Source organism: Archocentrus centrarchus, chromosome 6 (assembly GCF_007364275.1).
Source record: "Archocentrus centrarchus isolate MPI-CPG fArcCen1 chromosome 6, fArcCen1, whole genome shotgun sequence".
Lineage (NCBI taxonomy): Eukaryota > Metazoa > Chordata > Actinopteri > Cichliformes > Cichlidae > Archocentrus > Archocentrus centrarchus.
In genome coordinates this window covers 15,417,657-15,440,780 of record NC_044351.1, presented here as the reverse complement: position 1 = coordinate 15,440,780, position 23,124 = coordinate 15,417,657, and the positions used below count along the sequence as shown (strand labels likewise).

Genomic DNA, 23,124 nt, shown 5'->3' with positions numbered 1-23,124 from the left:
ATGTTTTTGTCAGACATGATTAGCGGACTTTGTGTCGTCAGTATGGTTGTTGTTGGTGGGGTTAATATGAACCCCTGTATTTTATAAATGCCTGTCTCCCACTTGTTTACATGCCCCGTCACAGGATTTCCATTAATGGCTCAATAATGTAGCAAACCACGTGTTTTCTGTCGTTAGGTCAGCACTCTATATCCAACATGGACGGGAGGAGGAAGAAGAGGAGGAGGGGGAGCTGCAGCTAACCATGTTAGCAGGCTCGACTGCTACAGAGACACAGGGAGGGACCGAGAGCGAGTGTGCCGTGTCCTGCCTGCAAACAAGGCTCACTCATGCTGCTGAGCTTTAGAAACTCAACATACATTAGTAACAGCTTGGCAAGCACATACACTGTTGAAAAACTTTAAAGCAACTTCCCATACTTCATATCCTAAAAGCGCTTCCCTTCAAGCCAGATAATTGATCGTTTAACACGCACCGTTTTGTTTCGATCGACCGCTCTTAAAACGGTAACTTGATCAGTTGTAACAAACTCACCCGAAGCACCGAGCCAGGTTTGTGCAGTTAACACAGCACAAGGGGACACAACGGGAAAACAGTTTTTGTGTTTTTAAATAGCTACCTTGTCTTTTTCTGGACTCATAGTGAACCGTGTGATCTCCGGAAGCACATGTCCCTTGACTATTGTAGCGCGCCCAAGCGTCGGATACCGCTGGTAGCAAACTGCGTTTCCACGTAAAGTAAAGAAATTAGCCCGGAAACAGTGTCCCGTAGAGGAGCAGCAACCTCACGCTTTATTTAGCTGTCATTTATCGTCGTTACATCCCCGTATTATCCAAGTTAGACGAGCAACTTTAACTCCAGGTGAGCGTACCGTCCCCGCTCGCATGATTAGCAACGTTAGCATCCCAGCTGCCCGTTAAGCTAGCGTTAGCTAACTCTCAAGTGGCCCTCAACTGTTTTGTTTGCTTCACCTCCTTTAAAAAAACAAAAGAAATAACAGTCGGTGTTTACGCTACCGAAGAGACGAGACGGGAACTCAACACATGTCTTTAGCTGATTTACTTACATTGCGTCGCTCGAAGTCATTAACCGACTTTCGGTGAGAGGGAGAAAATACAGGTTGTACGCCGAAGTCATGCTCACCCCCCCCAAAAAAAAAAAAAAAAAATACCAGCGTCTAAACAACGAGAAGCGACGTCCGCTCAAGTACTGCGAGGCGGCGAGAAGACGAAGCGGAGCAGGTGCTGGGAGGGGGCGTCTTCTTTAAAACTGCATGAGAGGGAGGGAGAGAGAGAGAGGGCACCGGTATCCGCCTTTTATTCCTTCCTTCTTGTTTCGCTCTCTGTCTCCAAGTGAAATAAATTCAGGCGAGCCGCCGTCAACGCTGCACACCGAGCTGCAGCAAATTAGAGGCGTGGCCTCGTCAACAAAAAGTCTGAAAGCGTGCTGCGTGCTGCTCGACGAGCGCCTCTGCCAAACTGTAAATTATTGTAATGCCCCTTTAGAGACCACACGTGGTACTCTGTGGAGAGTTTACTAACCTATTTCTACTTTATGACCTTTTATCTGCTCTACTATCACCATTACATCCTAATAATGACCTACATTCTGCAGGCTTTCCACAGAAATACCGTATTAATCAGATCATGTCAAGCCATATTGTGAAGGGAGGCTAATAATTATAATTGGAGAGCAATTTAAAATGCTTAAATATAGTATCCAGGCCATTACTATCAATCATACTAATGCCACTCTACATGTTTTAATAGCTTCCCAGCACTAACTTAGGCAACTGGACTTTTTTTTGTAATTGGATTACTGAAATAAATAAGATTATGTCTAGGTTTTTTATTGCCTTACATTGTAGATAGGTCCATAAATCAATTCCCAGTCAGATGTGAGATGGTTAAACTGTAGCTGTTCATGTCTGTCTCCATCCTTGCTTCCCTTCAGGGTCATAGGTCATATTCCCTTTTGAGCTGGGCTGTTATCTCCTGGGGGGGGGGCTATCTTTCTTTGTTGTGCCGGACATACAGGGTGAGGCCTCCACAGATGAGAGAAAGGTAGGGGGACCGCTGTCAAGTACTGTTTGCCACAGCAGAGAGGCAGGGGGAGGGGAGGGAGGCTAGCCTAATTATCAAACCACTCATTACTGCTCCAGCAGCTGCACGCTCCTAAAATATTATTCATAGCGAGCGTTAAGAAACATCCCATTTATGAAATCCCACTTAATCCTTGTATCCATAGCAATTTCTAGGCAACCTGGCACCAGTGCAGAGTCTCCTCTAATAAAGAGTGCCTGAAAGAGGTTTGTATGCATAATGTGATAATGCAAACTATTTTTCCATAAGTGTGGACAAGCCCACTATACAACATGCATTACCTTTAGCTTAAGGGGTTGCTATAAAAAGGTGGTCTAAACCTCTCCAAAGAATCGGGTTTCATTAAGATGGAGGCAAATATCATCCCATCTGCAGCATCCATGTATTTCCTTTGATTCAATTAGATCGTAGGAGAGCTTGCTGAATAGATTTGCCATGTAAGGAGAATTCTTGTAAAGAGCACTCCTGCTCCCTGTGTTGGTATGTACTATATACCATTTGGCATCAAAAAGATGTTTATTAGACTGGATTTCACCAGCCAATGTCTAGTTGCCGGCACCTTCTAATACTAGCCTGCCTTTCTTAATCTCAGATTATTACTACTGTAATCCTATCATAATCCTCCACATGTACCATGCTTTTGTTGTTTACATCAAATGTTTCCCCCTCATGCAGTGGAGCTGAAGTGCCACCTGCCCAGCATTTAAATTTGCACCTTTTCGATACAAAGTGCAGGGTGTAAAAAATAGGCCAGCTTCAATTTTTTTTTTTTTTTTTTTTTTTTTTTTTTTTTAGAAAAGAAGGGCCACATCGTGTCTTTTTTTTAAACAGGGCACCTTTAACTTGAAAGCACACTTATTCTCAGCTCTGCCTTTCATGAAATCATTTGTCGAATGGCGACCAGCTGAAGTGCTCTCAAAATGGAGAGAGTGAACTTCATCTTATCTTTGCTTTGCAGGGGAAATGAACTGTTTCAAGATATATACTAAACAAATATAGTGCTGCCTTATCAGAGTAAATGTTCCACTAAATTAATGCAAATTCCATGACACATGTAAATGTTTCTTTTTTTTGCTTTTAAAGATAATTGATATCTTCAGTTGTGTGTTTGACTGGCTCAGCACAGTAAGGCCTGGGTTGGTTTCAGCAGATATCCACTCACGTATATTTCTCTTCTTCAGCAGCTTGTGCAGTTCAAAGACAAACACCTGCATCACTGACACATGCATGTCTCTTTTTTTATTCATATTTCATGCAAATCTACAATCCCTTGAGGAAGTTTGAAAAGAAGAAGGAAGGTACATTTTTATTCTACTGTTTATTTTCCTTTTGCAATCCATTTTATGGATACATTTTTCCAGGGAAGTTGAGGTGATATAAAATGTCAAATTCATTAAATTGAAGCATGGCTTCTGGATTCCTATTTAAAAAGAAAATCATATAGGCGCACCAGAGGAACACTACCCTGCCCACAGGCACACTCACAGCATGGGAGAACGCCTCAGCTGGAAACAATACATCCTATGACAATATCCAGCCCAGACAAAGAGGCAGTCCAAATACGGGCTGCTCCACAAAAGCTAGCCCAAATTTGAATGAGGGGCCAACCCAACGTACCTCATAGGCAGGTCCTCATTCCTGACTGAGATCCCGGCCGCAGAGGGGGGACAGCGCATGCTGTTGGCATACAGACTCTGCACCAGGGCCAGCTCAGAAGAGTGTTCCAACATCGGTGCTCTGGAAAAATCCACCCGGTGTAATGGACACTTTCTTCTCTTTCCCTCTTTCCTCTGTGTGTCTCTCTCCCTTTCTGTGTCTCCCGCCCACTCTTTCTCCTTGGTTTAGTGCAGCAGAGCGGCGCCCACCCCCTTCGCTGGCTGTGGTGGCTGAAATAATCCTCTCTGACAGCTCATCATGCGCTAATGCATTGTGCTGCCTGCGGCAGCGCAGTTTGCAGGCTGTAAAGCTGTGTCCACAGCACTCTTCTACTAATTGACACCCATATTAGGAAAACTTCAGAAAATTGGACATGGATGATTTATTCCCATTGTCACACTAGAGGAAATTAGACGAAACATCAACACAGTTACCACCGAATTTTATTCTGTTCCAGTTCTGATTTTGTTGCACGTTTTTTTTTTGGGTGCTGCCATGTAGTTCAGAATCAGTGATGACCAAAGCAAAGCAAACTGGTTTATTGAGCCACGGATCCAACAACTGTGCCCACCGCAGCTCATTTTAGCACTAAAATGATCTGTTTGAGCACCTGTACATTCTATAGAGAAATGTTATAACCCTTCTCCAGTCAGTCAGGTCACACGTGGACGTCACACTGTATGCATGAGTTGGCTGGAAACAGACCAGTTTGTGACAGGGAGAGAGCTTTCTATGACAGCCTGGCATCATTATTATAATTGAGGAGATAGAGATAAAGATGGCCTGCCAGAATATAAGCAAACACTTCAGTCAGCACAGATACTTGTTAAATAAGGACAGTACTCCCCCTTATTGTTCACTGCACACAACCTACAGTGGGACTGACATACCTGCAGTGTTTGCAGTTCATTGAACAGCCCGTGACTAAAACAGGCCCGATTATAATGGAAACACTGGATGCATAAATGACATGTGCCGCTCTGTAATCCTGCAGAACAAGGATTCTCCACAGTACATTTAAATACTAGAAACCTGAACCATTAGCTCACTGCAGAATTAAGAGCATACTGAAAAGTCTCAACGGTGTTTTGTCAAAAGTGCGTAGCTTCGAAATTTGCATGGCACAAAGTTCACTCCACTGTGTTGGGAACCATCTAGATAGGAAAATGAAGAAGCCATGGAATTTTTTTTTAAAGCTTTTACTCATATTCTCTCATTCTCATGTCCTCACAGCTGATGTTTTGCTGCCGTTATACAATTAGATTGAATTTTCTGAAACTCATTTACCACAATAGTCTTTTCACAAAACCCAGGAGGAATTAAATCTAGGTCTTACCCTCCCATAGGTGTTGTGTCCCGTTAGACTAATATGACATTAAGTCGGAAAGTCATCTGAAACAGGGGCATGTCAGTGTGTGCTGATATCACTGTTGAGTATACCAGCATGAAGGGGCGCTCAGCTTCTTCTGATCACGGCACAAAATCCTCTTCATCTCAGCCCCACTCCTTCTGTTGAATATTTTAAACACTCATGTTGAAATCCAGGCCTTTATGATGTGTTGCTGCTTAGCGTGACTGTCAGAGCCGTCGAGCACGAGAATAACTGAAAGATTTTCTCCCTGCTCTGGAATCAACACGTACAGTAAGAGCACCTAAAATGTACAGTGTGATAACATCTTTCTGCTAATCCTTTACAGCTAAAAAGAGGCGGCATAGGTGTACTAATATGGTATGGGAATGATACGGGGGAAAAAAAGCTGTAACTACAGTATACCACAGTGAAGGTGTACTGCTGTGAAAGGGAGTGTTGGTGGGTTTCAGTGTATTTTGTGGCTGAAAAACAAAATGCATTCATGCCTGACATATATGAAGTTGTATAGCAGCACAGGCTGAAGGCACTGCAGGTGGTCTCATGAGCGAAAGCAACATCAGCTTTCCCTTTTTTGTCACTTTCGGCCTCCCTCGAGACCATTTGCACAGACAAATACTGTCTGTGTTTTTGGAAGTTAAAACTGAAACTGTTACAGCTCGGTGAACACTGTGCTCATGTGGAAACGCCACGCGCTGGTAGCACGAATTTTAACTGACACTTGAATTTGAAATGTTAATAAACAGCGTGTCTTGTACTATCCCAGCATCATAACCTGTTTACGATGCTGTGCACCTGGACAATGTGAAAATACTTCTACCTAATAAGAAATAGAAATTTAATCCTTTTTATATCAGACACACCAGCGCACTACCTTTACAGGCACGGGGCAGTAAAATTTATGATCCAACAGATGCCAGCAACAGGCTCTGACTCTAAGAGACCTGACACCATCTCCAAGAGGGAAAGAGACACCCAAAACCTGAGTGGAGTTAACATTTTAGCACCAACATGCTGAAGGCAGACACTAAACTACACTGCTGCTAATCAAATGCTATTCATATATTCACATACAGTCTGGAAAAAAATTGATTTTATAGATCTAGTGCCCATCAGTTTTTCTGCTCGTGATCACTTGCACAAGTGGAAGCGTTTTGAGTAATTAAAAGTGCTACACCACATTGAAATGTCAGCTTATTTTGCATGGACAGAAGTCACTTTACTTCCCTTTTCTTTGGTCATGCATCATTTTTCCCGCTTCCTCTTTAAGTCGGTGTTATCGGAAGATGTTAAGTAGATTTCCATTTGGGCCATCTGTGCAAGTAAAAAAGAAAGAGAAAGGAGTGGATCAGTAAAAGGAAATAGTCACGAGTTTAAAGGTGAATGGGTCAGGTGTGCTTTCTATGTTCACAAAACACCAAGGATCTATACCTAATTTAAAGAGTATAAATACTAAAGACCATGTAAATACACTCACCAGACAGTTTATTAGGTACACCTAATAAACTGTCTGGGGATTGGACCCCCTTTGTGCCTTCAGAACTGCTTTAATTCTTCATGTTGCAGATTCAACGAGGTGCTGGAAACATTCCTCAGCAATCTCGGTCCACATTGACATGATAGCACCACGCAGTTGCTGCAGATTTGCAACTGATGATGTGAATCTGCTGTTCCACCACTGTGGGGCTGTGGAGGCCATTTGAGTACAGTGAACTCACTGTCGTGCTCAAGAAACCAGTTTGAGATGATTTGAGCTTTGTGATATGGTGTGTTATCCTGCTGGAATGAGCTATCAGAAGATGAGTACACTGTGGTGATGGACATGGTCAGCAACAATACATTTAAACTGGTGTTCCAACTGGCATTTAAACAATGTTTAATTGGATCTAAGTGTATCCTCCACACCATTACACCACCAGCCTGAACATTTGATACAAGTCAGGATGGATCCATAGATTTATGTTGTGTACACAAAGTCTGAATGTTGCAGCAAAAATTGAGAAACATCAGACAAGGCAACATTTGACCAATCTTCTATTGTTCCCAGTGTTTTATTGTGACCCTCAGTTTCCTGTTCTTAGCTGACAGTGGTGGCACTCTTCTGCTGCTGCAACCCATGTGTTTCAATGTTTGGTGTGTTATGTGTTCAGAGGTGCTCTTCTGATATGTGTGGCACTTTCTTCTACAGTTAAATAAGGACTGAATCAATCAGTGGTGCCAAAGAGAAACACTGGCATTTCCACCTCAAAAACACAGCCTCCCTGATTGGGAGGAACGGCCTGCCCGATCTGAACCCGAATGGTGTTTTGTTGTTGGACTTCTGTGCAAACCACAGTTTGTCCATAACGAACACCATGTTTGAATATAAGGATGTCCATAAGTGCACATGGCACCAGGACACCCTAGGTCGCAGGTCGATGATCGATTTTGTAATCGTATCATTAGATCTGCGGCCGTATGTTCTGGACACTCGGGTGAAGAGAGGAGCTGAGCTGTCAACTGATCACCACCTGGTGGTGAGTTGGATCAGGTGGCGGGGGAAGATGCTGGACAGACCTGGCGCACCTAAACGTATTGTGAGGGTGTGCTGGGAATGCCTGGCAGAAGCCCCAGTCCGGCAGATCTTCAACTCCCACCTCCGGCAGAACTTCAACAACATTCCGAGGGAGGCTGAGGACATTGAGTCCGAATGGACCATGTTCCGCACCTCCATTGTTGAGGCTGCTGCTCAGAGCTGTGGCTGCAAGGTGGTTGGTGCCTGTCGTGGTGGTAACCCCTGAACCAGATGGTGGTCACCGGAGGTGAAGGGAGACATCAAGCTGAAGAAAGAGTCCTATCGGGCTTGGTTAGCCTGTGGGACTCCGGAGGCAGCTGACAGGTATCGGCAGGCCAAGCGGAATGCAGCTCGGGCAGTGGCCGAAGCAAAAACTCGGGTGTGGGAGGAGTTCGGTGAGGCGATTCTGGCAAACCATCAGGCGACTCAGGAGGGGAAAGCAGTGCTCCACTCACACGGTTTATAGTGCGGGGGGGGTGCTGCTGACTTCAACTGAGGCTATAGTTGGATGGTGGAAGGAATACATCGAGGACCTCCTGAATCCCACTGACACGCCTTCTGTAGTGGAAGCAGAGTCTGGGGACGAGGGAGATGACTTGAACATCACTGGGGGTGAGGTCACTGAGGTAGTTAAACAACTCCTTGGTGGCAGGGCCCCTGGGGTGGACGAGATTCGCCCTGAGTTCCTGAAGGCTCTGGATGTTGTAGGGCTGTCTTGGTTGACACGCCTCTGCAACATTGTGTGGAGATCTGGGGCAGTGCCATTGGATTGGCAGACCGGGGTGGTGGTCCCCATCTTTAAGAAGGGAAACTGGAGGGTGTGCTCCAACTTTCGGGGGAATCACACTCCTCAGCCTCCCCGGAAAGGTCTATGCCAGGGTGCTGGAAAGGAAGGTCCGTCCGTTAGTCAAACCTCGGATTCAGGAGGAACAATGTGGTTTTCGTCCTGGTCGCGGAATGCTGGACCAGCTCTTTATCCTCTCAAGGATATTCGAGTGTGCGTGGGAGTTTGCCCAACCAGTCTACATGTGCTTTGTGGACTTGGAGAAGGCATTCGACCGTGTCCCTCGGGTATCCTTTGGGAGGTCCTGTGGGAGTATGGGGTGTCTGGCCCGTTGTTGCAGGCCATTCAATCTCTGTACAACCGCAGTAAGAGCTTGGTCCGTATAGCCGGTAATAAGTCTGATTTTTTTCCTGTGGGTGATGGACTCCGTCAGGGCTGCCCTTTGTCACCGATTCTGTTCATAATTTTTATGGACAGAATTTCTAGGCGTAGCCAGGTGGTGGAAGGCTTCTTCCTTGGTGGCCTCAGAGTCTCATATCTGCTCTTTGCAGATGATGCGGTCCTGTTGGCTTCATCAGGGGGTGGCCTCCACAGTGGAACGGTTCGCAGCCGTGTCTGAAGCGGCCGGCATGAGAATCAGCACATCTAAGCCTGAGGCCATGGTCCTCAGCTGGAAAAGGGTGGAGTGCCCTCTCCGTCTCAGGAACGAGTTCTTGCCCCAAGTGGAGGAGTTCAAGTATCTCGGGGTCTTGTTCACGAGTGATGGGAGAAGGAAGCGGGAGATCGAAAGACGGATCGGGGCTGCTTCTGCAGTGATGCGGACGCTGCACCGGTCTGTCGTGGTGAAGAGGGAGCTTAGTGTAAAAGCGAAGCTCTCGATTTACCGGTCGATCTACGTTCCTACCCTCACCTATGGTCACGAGCTTTGGGTAGTGACCGAAAGAATAAGATCGCGAATACAAGCGGCAGAAATGAGTTTCCTTCAAAGGGTGGCTGACCTCTCCCTTAGAGATAAGGTGAGGAGTGCGGCCATCCGGGAGGGGCTCAGAGTAGAGCCGCTGCTCCTCCACATCGAAAGGAGCCAGTTAAGGTGGCTCGGGCATCTGATTAGATTAGGATGCCTCCTGGCCGCCTCTTGGGTGAGGTGTTCCGGGCATGTCCCACCGGGAGGAGGCCCCATGGTAGACCCAGGACACTCTGGAGAGATTATATCTCTCGGCTGGCCGGGGAACGCCTTGGGGTCCTTCCGGATGAGCTGGAGGAGGTGGCTGGGGAGAGGGAAGCCTGGGCTTCTCTGCTTAGGCTCCTGGCCCCGTGACTCAGCCCCGGATAAGCGGAAGAGAATGTATGGATGGATGGAAAACATAGCCTCGTTAGATAATTGTCAGCATGAGATTTGATAAAAAAAAAAAACTCACTGAACTTTAGCCGACCTCAAATTTCTCCAGTCGTCACTGGTTTTTCACATACTATTACTTTTCTGTAAAATATGACCTTTGCACCAAAACATATTCTTAACATGCTAAAATGTCAACCAACTGGTGCGGTTTATTTCCAGAAATATATGATGTAGAAACACATTAAAGCTGATAAATACTAAGTTTGTAGAGTCACTGATGACTGGCAATAAACTTCTATTACAGCTGATTCCTCTTCCTTCAGAGCCTTAATTGGAGCATTTTACTTCAAAGAATGGAAAAAGTGACATCAGACATGCCGAGCCCATGTTATAAAATTAGGATCCACTGATAACTCTGGGAAAGATGTTTTACTACCTGGCAGTGCTTTTTCCCTATAGAAACCCACCTTAAAAGCTTCTGAGTGGCTGTAAATTTCAGTCATTTATAGGGTCTCTCATGAAGGATGGCACTTTTAGAGCTGATTTCCTTTCAAAGCATGTTTGAGAAGGTCCCACATGCATCACTTAAGAGAACACCGGCAACAGTTTCTGCATTCGTGATGTGGTGAAACAGTCTGCGCAAACCCGTCTTACCGTCCACGCCTTATGAGCAGCATGCCAGGTTCTGTGCATGAAGAATGACACCATGTGGTCATTTAGAGAAAGGCAACAAGTCAAAGATCCGTAGCCAAACTAAGAAATCAGTTCCTCACAATCCACACTGATCTCTTGGATAAGCTTACGTATTTTGCAGTGTTACTCTCCCAAAGGCACAGAGAGTAAACTGGAGGATCCTGGAGGTGATTTTTGTACATTAACACGAACAAAATTCAACAACTGGGTTTGATAAAATATTTCCAATCTATTTTTATAAAGCAAATGCAAAACACAGCTATTGAAAGCGTGCACTCGTCAAAAATAAAATTATGGATGTATGGATGGGTTTGACAGATGAGCTGTGTACAGTTTTGATGGTAATGAGATTGACATGTTTAAGTCTGTGAATACACAGACTGTTGATCTTTAATATTGAAATATCAGCAAAATTAATTACAAGCACAGCTACAGTGTAACTCCAGGACTACTCCATATGAAGGGGGGGGAAAAAATAAAAATACAAACTTTAAATTTAAAAAAAATGTACAGAAATTACAGAAAATCAGTAGATTTTAAAAAAGCAATATCTGAAAATGGGCTGAACAAGTCAGAATCCTAAGAACAAAATGCACTTGGCTTGGAAGTTGGTATTTACACATTTACACATGCCTGATGCAATCACTATTTATATACATGACATTTCAATGATATTGCAGAAAACTGGGAGAAGGGCGTGACAAAGAGGTCACCCCTTTTTGTGGCAACATGAGGGAAACAGAAATAAACATGGCAAGCCTTGCTTCACTTTGTGACAAAGTTTACCTGTGATTTTACAGAAACCGTCTCGGGGTCCTTATACAGACAGGATCATCCGTGGTAGGACATTCAAAACAACAAATAAACAAGGGGAAAAAAAAACCCACATAAGAACTAAGGCGGAATATGTGCTGGTTAAATCCTTTTTTTTTTTCTCTTATCAGCTCACAATGCATCATTGGCTGACATCTTTAAAAAAAATCAGAAGTTTCCTTCAGCCTTGATTTTAACTTTCATTTTTGTTTTTATTTTACAGCAGTGCCACAAGTGTTCAGTGATGGCTTTAGTCCAAAACAGTCCAAAAGATGTGCTTTTTTTGCATAGTCTCAATGTGGTTTGTGTTTCCTTTTCTTGTGTTTTTTGTCTTTCTTCTTGCTGGAACATTTAACGCAGAACCACTGCTGGTCCTCAGGAGGCGCTGTAAGGATCCCGACGCAAGGCCTGAATAGAAGAAGAAAACACTTTCAGGTTAGTAAATATATGGCGAGAGTCCACTCTAATATTTCTATGAGATTTTAGCATCGTTTGTGTGTCATCCAAAGTATGACACAAGTCTTAATGACTTGAATGACTGGAAAACAGAAAAATCCAGACATGATTGTACTTTTTAATTTAATTTTTAATTTAATTTTTATTTATTTGGGACAATGCACATTAATAAAACAATCAATACTTAGTACAGATTGTAAATGAGCCAGATTATAGCATATTTGCTAATTTGCATCTGTAGTCCCTAGGCAGAAGGACAAACAACAGAAAACATCATGAATATACAATAGTAGTAAAAGACAACACATTGACAAACAAAACAATATACAAATGGAAAAAGAAAAAAGGAGAAAAAAAATAAAATAAAATAAAATAAAAATAAAAATTAGTGAAAGTGCGAACATGTCTGGGAACTTTTAATGAACTGCTTAAGGTGCTTTTTAAAAGTACTGTAAGTGGAGCATTCTCTGATGTTAGTCGGTACAGTATTCCAGAAATGACCCCCTCTGACTGACAGAACCGTTTGTCCAAAGGTTGTTTTTCTACGGGGGATCTCAAGGTCTCCTCTGGAAGAGGCTCTGGTGCCAAAACCTCGGTCAGTTCTTGATTTAATGTATGTTGAAAGTGGAACTGGAGCTAGTCCATGAAGAACTTTATAGATCAAGCAGCTATTTTTAAATTTAATAAAATTGTATTTTTCCAAAATATTACACTGATGATATGATAAGGGCTTTTGATCAAGGATTTTTATAGCCTTTTTAAATAATATTTCTATTGGTTTTAAGAACGTATCTCCAGTGAGTGACCAAGATGTAATGCAATAATCTATATGTGATAATATCATTGAATGTAGAAAAACCTTAGCTGAAATAATTGTCATTGATGGTCTAATTTGTTTGAAGTTATTTAAATTAAATTTAATTATGCTTGCTGTAAGTTTTATATGTTTTTTAAAAGACAGTGTGGGATCCAGTGTGACCCCAAGGTACCTGAAATCCTGCACAAGATCAAGCTCTTCGCCCCCCAGGAACACACTAGACCGCTCCAGTTTTATAGGTTTTTTTGTAAACATCATTGTAACTGTTTTTTTCTTATTCAGCAGTAAGGAGGACTGAAGGAGCCAGTGTTGTATATTCTCCAAGGCTAATGTGAGGATTGAAGATGCTTCCTGAGGACTTTTTGCAGGTGTAAAAATAACAGCATCATCAGCATACATTTGAAAGTGGACACTTTGACACACATTTGGCAAATCATTTATATACAAAGAAAACAGGACTGGTCCCAAAATAGAGCCCTGGGGAACCCCTGCTGGACAGTCAAGGTATGACGACATTGTGCCCCTGACAGACACAGACTGTCTCCTGTTGGATAAATAAGATTGAAACCAAGCTAATGCATCTTCGGCAAAGTTAAAATAAGTCAGTTTGGACAGAAGGACCTGATGGTCCACTGTATCAAATGCCTTCTTTAAATCTAGAAAGACTGCACCAACACAGGTGGTTTTATCGAGCAGGGATTTCACTGTTTCTATAAGGACACAATTTGCCGTCTCTGTGGAATGATGCTGGCGAAACCCGAACTGCATGGGGTGCAGAAGAGAATGGTGGCTGAGATGTTTGTTCAGCAGCTTGGCAATCCATTTTTCTGCAACCTTAGAAACAACAGGGAGGATGCTAATGGGACGATAGTTAGAAATATTTGATTTGTCTCCTGATTTAAAAATTGGTGAGACTATGGCAGCCTTCCAACTTGCTGGGACTGTTGCCATTCTGATGGATAAATTTATCAGATGTGTTATTGGACAAACCAGTGCATCTTTGTGTGTTTTTAAAAAGTGTGTGTCAAGCCCGTATGCATCTTTAGTTTTTGAAGCCCTCATTGATTGAATTATACTAGCGACTTCCATATCTGTAATTTGATCTAATCTAAAAAGAGGCTGTCCAGAGTCATTAGAATTGCAAACTATCTCTGACTGACTAAACATATGTCTTATTTCATCAATAGACTTAATGAAAAAGTTATTGAACTCAGTTGCTAATTCTTTTGGATTAATCAACAACTTGTTATTAACTTTTATTTCCAATCTATCATTGATCATTTTATGTTCCTTACCTATCAGTTTATTTATGTTTTGCCATATGATTTTGACGTTTCCATTAGCACCTTTGATTACATCCAGAAAGAAATTTTGAGGATAAAGGCTGCATAAAGAAGGAGCGGGGTGCTGCACGGCTCTGATAGCTTATCCAACAGGTGCTCTTTAGAGGGGCAGGTAACAATGATAAATAATAAATAAACATCATGCTGGATGTTACATGTATAATCACAGAAAACAACTGAGGCACACTCTTTCTAGGTGAAGTGATAAGTTAAAGTTCTTCTTCAAGAATACTGACAAAAAGCAGTCAGATTATGTTTCATATGGCTGAAAAAATTTAACTATCTGGTGACACGAAAGACACAGAATCACAGTTTTCTGTGATTATGCATGTACCATGTAGTGTCTAGCAGGATTTCCTGGATTTTCTCTAATAAAAAAGATGACATAAACAACAACAACAACAACACAGCACCTGGCAGACACAGCACATCACTACAGCTTAAAACAAAATGATTTAATAACCGCAACAACTCCCCCCCCATAATGCACTATATGGACCCACTATTTCAGAAACTTGATCTGCTGGGATTTTCCCACACAACCATTTCTAGTGTTTACAGAGAATGATCTAAATAGAGAAAATATCCAGTGAGCAGCAGTTCTCTGGGTGAAAACACCTTGTTGATGCCATCAGAGGGGAATGGCCAGACTGCTTTGAGCTGATAGGAAGCCAACGATAACTCAAGGTTGTTACAACCAAGGTATGCAGAAGAGCATCTCTGAATACGCAACATGTGGAACCTTGAAGTAGATGGGCTACAGCAGCAGAAGACCACACTGGGTGCCACTCCTGTCAGCAGAGAACAGGAAGCTGAGGCTACAGTTTGCACAAACTGGACAAAAGAAGATTGCCTGGTCTGATGAGTCTCCATTTCTGCTGCAGCATTTGGATGGTGGGTCAGAACTGGGTGTAAACAACATGACAGCATGGATCCATTGTGCCTTGTATCAATGGTTCCCGGTACTGTAATAGTGTTGGAATATTCTCTTGGCACACTTTGGGCCCCTTGGTACAAACTGAGCATTGTTAAAATACCACAGGCTACCTGAGTGTTGTTGCTGATCATCTCCATCACCTTTATCACAACAGAGAGCCAATCTTTCGATGGCTGCTTCCAGCAGAATAATGAGCCATGTCACAAAACTCAGATTATCTCAAACTGGTTTCCTGAACATGAAAATGAATTCACTGTACTCAAATGGCCTCCACAGGAACCAGATCTCAATCCAGTAAAGCACCTTTGGGATGCGGTGGAATGGGAGACTGGCATGATGGATGTGCAGCCGACAAATCTGCAGCAACTGTGCGATGCTAACATCTCTGAAGAATGTTTCCAGCACCTTGCTGAATATATGTCACAAAGAATTAAGGCAGCTCTGACAGCAAAAGGACTAGCAAGTGCTAGCAAGGTGTAACTAATAAACTGACCGATGACTGTGTGCATCACTACTGCACAGCACAAAATAATTAAAAAACAGCAACGACTTTTTCTTACTGCATTATGGACCCATACACATTAATCATACAGATGCCTTTGATCAGCTGGTGTAAAGCATGGACAGTATTTGACATATTTGTAATTGTGTGGCTCAGTTTCTTTTATTAAAAAAACATTCTACCAGATTGACCAAATGATCATAAAAGTGAATTACATATAAGTGCATATAACACAAAGTAAATAAGAACCCAGAGCTGAAAGATTTAATTCAGATTTGGTACAGACAATCACCCAACTTTGTCATGAAAAGATTAAAAAATAAAGCTCTTACCAGTGATACCAGTCATCACAGCCATCACACCCTATCATGGGACTGCCATCATCAGGTTTGTTGCATCCAGGACAAATCCAGATCTGGTTTCCCCATTCATCTCGAATCTTAATTGATACAGACAGCGCAAAACTTTAGTAGCATGCCAATCAAAGCCTGGTATGGCGGTATGTACTCTCAGACTGTCAATGTGCTTTTCATCTACACTCAACAAAAACTGGTGAAGCTAAAGCTTTTAAATGCATCAATTTTCAGTACACAAATATTTTTATCTCGAGCACTTACCACGTAAGTACTGACGGTCTCAGTTACCACGCTGCGGACCGGTGTTTTCACAGAAGCGGCAGGAGGAAGCATAGGGGACGGGGAGAGCAAAGACGATGACGGAGGTGGGGCAGGAGGAAGTGGCGAGGGGGGTGGGGGCAGGGTCGGTATGATCGGGGGGAGAATTGGCGGTGGCGGCGGTGTCCGGGGGCGATTGCCAGGTCCGGACTTGGTAGCAGGGGTCTTGGGTGCTGGCGTGCTGGGCTCTGAATTTGGAACCACTTTGCTGATGACACTGTTGATGCAGAGACACACAAATTAGTATGAACAGAAGACTTCTGTACTCCGGTACTCTGTAAGAAAAGGAGTTACGGTGGTCATCTTAGCGAAACAGCTCTGGCTGTGAGCACAGCAGCTGTTCAAAACCTTTTGTTTTGAGGAGCAGCCAATGAGAAGAAAGTTGCCGTTAAGTTGGGTTAATCAAAGCTGGATTAATCTCATCAAAGAAATGAAAAGGAACTATGAATGTGAATAGATCTCTGATGCAAGCTTTAGATGTTAAATACAACAGATACCTTTCAGACAGTACCAAAACATACTTAGGTTTGAGACCCACAAAAAGTAAGATTCCATAGTACAAGAAATAAAGACCCTTTGTGTAACATGAAAAATCATTTTTAGAGGTATCACCAGAAACCTTTAATCAGTACTTACATTTTGTCCTGACCTGCTCCCACCCTGAGGGTCAGTCTGGGGATGACCGGAGATGGTAAAATTGCTGGAGTGTCTATTTTGACCTAAAGCGACAGAAGGACCATGTAAATATTAATGATGCTAACACACAGCAATAACAATAAACCAAAAGCAAGCTTGACATAAATAAAAACTGACCTTTTCCAGTCGAATTCTCTCCTTTTCTTTCTCCTTCTCTTTCTCTCGTTTCTCCTTTTCCCTCTCCTTTTCTTTCCTCTTCTCCTCTTTTTCCCGTTCCTTGTCTTTGGCCTTTTCCCGCTCTTTATCTTTCTCCTTATCCTTCTTTTTCTTCTTCTCTTTCTTGTCTTTCTTCTTGTCCTTCTCCTTGGTCTTTATCTCCTTATCCTGGAGGATTGGGGGCAAAGGAGGCAGCATTGAAGGAATGCGCAGACAGGTAGAGGGGCTAAACAGTGCTGGGACTTCACCCAGAGCAAAAGGGGATAATGTAGATTGCTTCTGCTTGTCATCTTTGCTCTTGTCTTTACTCTTGTCCTTCTTATCCTTGTCCTTCTTACTTTTTTCTTTATCCTTCTTTTTGTCTTTATGTTTCTCTTTCTCCTTTTTAGGGCCTTCCCCATCTCTTGACTTTATCTTGATGGAGCCCTCAGCCAGGGGGAAGTCTCGTGGAACAAAAAGTTCCTCATCCTTTACCCCAAACTCCTTCCAGGGCATCTTCACATCCTTGGAAAACTCCTTGTTTTTATCCCTGTTCTTGTCCTTATTCTTCTCTTTTAGCTTACTCTTATCTTTTTCCCGGTCTTTGTCTTTCGGCTTGTCTTTCTCCTTCTTCTTCATCTTAGTTTTCAGATCCTTCTTTAGCTTCTTCTTGACATCTACTGATGACACAATCTTATTTTTCTCCTCAAACACCTTAAGGAGAGGTTCAGGGGTAGGCGGTGAAGCTGACCCAGATGACACGTATTCTGCTTGGTGGAGGACAGTGGGGGCAGACGGGCCCCCCTGGTTGGCCTTTCGGATCACCTCGTTGATTGAATCATCCATCGTCCAGTTTCCTAGGCCTGTGTGTGACTGAGGGTGAAGTGGTGTTGACGTGTCTCTTAACATGAGGCCAGCACCAACTGGGCCTTTAGGTGCAGATGGCTCCATAATAGTCAGTCTCCTGGGGCTAGAGAATCCATTACTGTCCGAATCAGAGCCAGAGGAGAAAGCGAATGGATCAGGTTCCCGTTCAGCACATGCTCTAGCTATCACAGCATCAATAGAATCATCAATTGCTCTATTATCAGGCTCTAGTTTCTTGAAAGGGCCTGGAGCTATCTCCCTGTCCTCTATGTTCTGACGCATATGAATGTTCTCTTTGCCCATGCTCTCACTCAGTGCAGACAACGGTGGTAACTTATGCATGACATCTGCCTTGCTCTGAGGTTGGGATACTTTAACTGGAGCCATTTTGGGGCTCTTGGGGCTTTTAGGACTCTTTGTCTTGCCCGGAGACTTTTTCTTTTCCTTAGATGGTTTTGGTGAATGGATGGGACTGCCAACCACCGGAACAGGAATAACCCCTTTAGGGGACTTAGTCCTTTGTCTGCCAGGGGATGAGACCTTGGGCTTTCTTGTGGGAGTAGCGAGGCCCTTCTGATCAGAGTGTTTTGGTATTACGGGCTGAGGTCTGAAGGAAGGCAGGGTAACAGATGGCATTTCGGGTGACAGTGGGTCCAGGCTGTCATGAGAAGGCAGAATGCCTGGGGGAACACGTTGAGGATTGAGAGAAGTAAGAGGCTCTCTGGGCTCAACACCCCACTCTGGGCTGAGGCCAGGATACATGCGAGGTCTCTTGGAGGTAGGCATCATGCCCATAGCTGCATCAGGACTATCCAGGTGCCTCTTTAGAGGGTGATTTTCATCGTTGACTGTTTCATCTTCATCTATTTCCTCCTCATCTTCTTCCAGTGCCACCTGCATAGCTTCAGCTGAAGTACCCATGTCAGGGGGGACCTCCTCCTCTTCTTCTTCTACAGAGGTAAATAGGAAAAAAACACAAGAAATAAGAACTTTGACAACCATAACACCAGCTTTAAAACATAAACCCGTTATTTTGGTAAATCTTTTGAAATAGATTCACCCTGATCCAAACATATAATTTGTGCACGAGTCTAGAACAAACTACAAGAATTTTATAAATGAGAGATTTTAGTTTTTAACTGTTGATTTTGAATATATTTGGGGTATTAAACAAAACCGACACATTTACACTTATTTTTTTAGCAATATAAAATGAAATCTACAACACAAAGTGTGCAAAAAGAAAAGACATTTGAATATTCAATGAATCTGTTATGTTACATCACAGTCTAATGTAACAACCCTGCAATAATCTTTACCAACATTCATGGAAGTTATGATCTGTTATTTTAAAAAGGTTTTTAAAAGGAGTTGATCCAACTTCATTTTCAACTGTCAACCTGTGCATACTCAAAGTAATGAGCATATCGCTAATACTATACAAGCTATTATATATATATATATATATATATATATATATATATATATATATATATATATATAATAGCTTGTATAGTATTAGCGATATGCTCATTACTTTGAGCATATATATATATATATATATAAAATATATATTCTTACCTTCTTGTAAGGAGACCAGGGGTGGCATATAATCTGGAATGTAATCCTTTCTTTCCTCTGCATCTCGGGCTCCGGGTTGGGGAAACTGCAGGACATTATTTTTGCTAACAGGGTAGAGTGGTGTTTGGTGGGCAAAGGGCACAGGCTCTAGGTTGTTGACGTAGTCCTCCAGTTCACTCAGACTCACCCCCAGCAGTCTGAAAGCCTGGCTGACATCATCCAGGACTGGATCTGTTCTTCCATCTGAAATATATAAAAAGCTGTCATTAAAACAAAGCACTTGGCACACCCCTTTCTTTCTAAATTGCACCGTTAAGGGTTACTGCAGTCTAAGTCAAAGGTGTGATGGCATATACAAGGTGATATTGCAGTAAGAAGTAATGCTCAACAGGTTTGCAGTTAGTAGATACCAGATTATGCAACACTTTAGATAACCAGTGCTCTTGCCATCGACTGCTCACAATAGCGAAAACACATGGAAAGCAGCACAACCCCCGATAATAACAATACATGGAAGTCGCTTAGCTATGTCACTACTGTACTTTCTGACACGTTAACCTCTTGCTAGGGGGCGCCAGCTGCAGTCGCGGTTAACAACAACGTGATCGACTACTTGGAGTTTACTGGTTTAAAAAAGTAATAAGAGCACCACACAAAGCACTTACACAGCTCAGAGTACCGATGACAGACACGGGCCAACTGCTGGATGTACCGATGCAGCACATCTGACAGCAGATCACACGCAGTGATCTGAACCGCATCCCAGCCCAAAGCCTGGCAGATCTGCGCCACCGAGACACGCAGCAGCGAGCGGGCATAGCTCTCGCACATCTCGCTGACTTTGTTACGATATTAATTCTGGTCAATTCCTCTTGGAAAACATGCTCCCGCTCTTCATGTTTCGCGGAACGCCCCGGGGGGCTTGGGGAAACCCACTACCACGGTTAATTCTGGACATCTACTTCAGTAAATATATTGGCGCTTTTGCCAGAGTCGCCATCTTGTTTCCATCGATAGCCCCATCCCCGGAATCTAGTCTGCGCGTGCGCACACGCGAGCCCCCGCCTACACGGCTCCCCGATGTTCGAGCGGTTCGTGGTTGTCTGAGCAGGCGCAGAAGCTCTCTATAGACTATACCGGAAGTTGTTGCTCAAACTGCAGGCTAGTAAAGTTAACTGGAGTCACCGTTGATGAGAAATTGTTCTAGATTAGCGCCATTACCTACGCAGTGCACTAAACAAGCTACATGCATTTACACCCCCCCCCCCCCTTTTTTCAGGAGAATTTTTACTTTCGCCGCGCACCAACAGTCAGTTTCGGTTTTAGCTTCTTCACCGCCGAGTCACATCGAAGCTACCATTTTTCACTTCCGCCCCCAGTAACAAATAGAATCGGTTTAATAAAACAAACCTAGTGTATGAGGAAAATTCTGATCTACAGCCTGTTTTAATGTTATTTTATCAGATAGGCGGTGACTGTGGTCGCAGTCTTGGATCTGCAAAACTAAAGTTAATTTTGAGCCACATTGTGTGAGGAAGACAGTATGGTTTGCCTGCAGGTTTATGTGCCCACACTGGGTGGTGCTGATTACTAAAGATTATTACCGCCTTTCAGCTGAGTTTCAGTTTCTTTCATATCAAACTTGTACAACAAACCGAGTCACATTAAAGTCAAGCGCACCTTAGCAATGATTTTTCCCAAGTTTGTGAATCCTTTAAGGACCATTTATCCAAAAAAAAAAATTTCCTCATTGGTGGTGTGACAATGGTCGTGGAGAGGGCTGTTTAATATGTAGTTTGAAAATCTCTCATAGGTGTTTGAACAAGTTGTAGATATGGTGATTGTGAAGACTATATGGCTTATGATGAATGGAGGCAGTGTCAAATGTTTCCTCCAGGACATTATAGTCTTGAGTGCTTGAAAAGATACCATCTGGATTTTAGGTTTGTGAAGATGTTTTGGTGGAGAGTCCCAGGTATTAAGCCCCTGGTGGGTGCTGTCCTCAGGGTCTCTGACCCATTGTTGGAGATGGTTGGTTGGTTGGTTGGTTGGAGCACTCCCCATTGCATTGCACAACTTACACTATGTTTTGCCCTTGGGATACCACTCACCAAACACGTGGCATAACAGGAGAGCCACTTCAGGAGCACCAAGACTCAGCTGCACGTAAAGGAGAAAGGACACACTTTGGAGGATGCCAATATTCTTGTTTTGGATTGAGAAGAAAAAGGGTTTGAGAGAGGAGTAAAGGAGGCCATTGCTGAACAGAGGTGGTGACTTATGACACCAGCTCTTGCCTGGTGTTTCAGCCCCCACTCTCACCTTGCCTCAGGCAACCTCAATAGTTCACACAATGGTAGGGTGAGGTTTCATGTTTTGGTCCTTGAGGTGGTAATGACCCACGCCTTTTTAAATACCTTGGCCTATGTGACGACTCAAATGATTAATAGTGGACCAAAAAGCCTCAGGAGCCCCCACTAGGGGTTAAATACCTGGGATGCTAGAACAGAAAAAATATCTTCACAAACCTAAAGAAGACCAATTTCCTTCTTTTGTCAAGCTCTCAAGACATGAATGTAGCTTCCAGGTCTGAAAAGTGAAGCCAATGCAGGAGTGTCTTCTTTTTTTTTTTTTAAAAAAAAAAAAAAAAAAAAGACCACCAGAGGGCATCCTCTAGCTGCAAAAAACCCCAAAGACTTGGTTGTATAAAAGTCCATGGGAAAATAGCCCTTTGTTGTGAACACTTTCCTGTTAAAGATTTGTGAAGTTTAGACAGTCAGGAAAGAGGAGTATCAAGGAAATTACGCCCACACCATGTAGGTTGTTTCATCATAGGGTAAAAGTGGTCACACCAGAAAACCTTTGTGTAGGGTACAAGTGACCCCCATAGTATCAAAATGCCAGCAGATCCTCTGAGTGCAGGGGTCAGATGTTTCCTTTAATCTGTCAGCTGACTGTCAGAAGTGAGGACTTTGAAGGAATTGAGTGATACTAGATAAGTGTCACCAGGTCTGCATTTAGTCAAGTTTGATCTTCTGTTCCCGAGTTGGAGAATGTCCAGAGGGTGTTTTTGGAAAAAAAAAACAAAACAGAGTGAGCATGAGCTTTGATCTTTAGGACCTGGTCATTTGACCACTGAAATCTAACCATTTCATCCTTGAATCCAAGTAGATGTTAATGCCAAATTACAATAAATAAAACAAAAACATTCTCTTAAGGTAATTGCGAGATATCCCCATGCACAAGAAAGGGACAACTGCAAGGAGGCGATACCAATTTATTGTATTTAGCTCCTATTTCAGCCTTGTCATCTCTCCAGTTTAAAGTTTAAAGAAGTAAAATATGACCTAGATTGTGAATACTAAATTTTCTACCCCATATGGTTTAAAATCATCCAAAACTTGTCAATTTTGCCCTCAGTCATTCTCAACAGTACAGTTTTTTTTTTTTTTTTTTGTTATTTAAAATAATATGGTTTGTTTGCGTGGGTTTCCTCCGGGTACTCCGGTTTCCTCCCACATTCCAAAGACATGCACTTACTGGGGTTAGGTTAATTGGCTAATCTAAATTGCCCATAGGTGTGAATGAGAGCATGAATGTGAGTGTGAAAGGTCGTCTGTCCCTCTGTGTTGGCCCTGCAACAGGCTGGCGACCTGTTCAGGGTGTACCCTGCCTCTCGCCCTATGACAGCTGGGATGGGCTCCAGCCCCCCCGCGACCCTTAACAGGATGTGCGGAAGCGAATGGATGGATGGATGGATGGGATGGTTTGTTTGGTTAAGCCCTATGATGGACTGGTGATCTGTT

The 23,124-nt window shown here is 43.1% G+C and overlaps 2 protein-coding genes across 4 annotated transcripts in view; both read right to left on the bottom strand.

Moving 5' to 3' along the window:
- The window catches only part of LOC115781692 (CUGBP Elav-like family member 2), a 32,393-nt gene extending 28,527 nt beyond the window's left edge, over positions 1-3,866 (bottom strand). Inside the window, exon 1 of one of the 3 annotated variants that reach the window (XM_030731496.1) lies at positions 3,720-3,866. In XM_030731496.1, the coding sequence (XP_030587356.1) occupies positions 3,720-3,832 (113 nt within the window). In that variant the 5' untranslated portion in view covers positions 3,833-3,866. Of the gene's footprint in view, positions 1-1,066; positions 1,373-3,719 lie in introns of those variants that run through there. The other 2 variants (XM_030731495.1, XM_030731497.1) reach the window with 2 other exon arrangements.
- A 6,976-nt stretch (positions 3,867-10,842) lies between these two features.
- taf3 (TAF3 RNA polymerase II, TATA box binding protein (TBP)-associated facto) lies at positions 10,843-20,345 on the bottom strand. The gene is made up of 7 exons (XM_030731599.1): positions 19,984-20,345; positions 19,319-19,561; positions 16,853-18,687; positions 16,676-16,758; positions 15,983-16,256; positions 15,698-15,804; positions 10,843-11,718 (listed from the first exon to the last, which is right to left on the bottom strand). Exons 1-7 carry the CDS (start codon positions 20,147-20,149, stop codon positions 11,604-11,606), a joined length of 2,823 nt encoding a protein of 940 aa, XP_030587459.1. The 5' UTR covers positions 20,150-20,345; the 3' UTR covers positions 10,843-11,603.
- Between the last annotated feature and the right edge of the window lie 2,779 nt (positions 20,346-23,124).

Bases quoted from the DNA above. Each gene is read 5' to 3' on its own strand.
- taf3 (XM_030731599.1), bottom strand. From the start codon at position 20,149: ATGTGCGAGAGCTATGCCCGCTCGCTGCTGCGTGTCTCGGTGGCGCAG. The intron at 19,562-19,983 runs GTAAGTGCTTTG...TATATATTTCAG, and splicing joins TCATCGGTACTCTGAGCTGT to ATGGAAGAACAGATCCAGTC. The intron at 16,759-16,852 runs GTCAGTTTTTAT...CTGTCGCTTTAG, and splicing joins AGAGAATTCGACTGGAAAAG to GTCAAAATAGACACTCCAGC.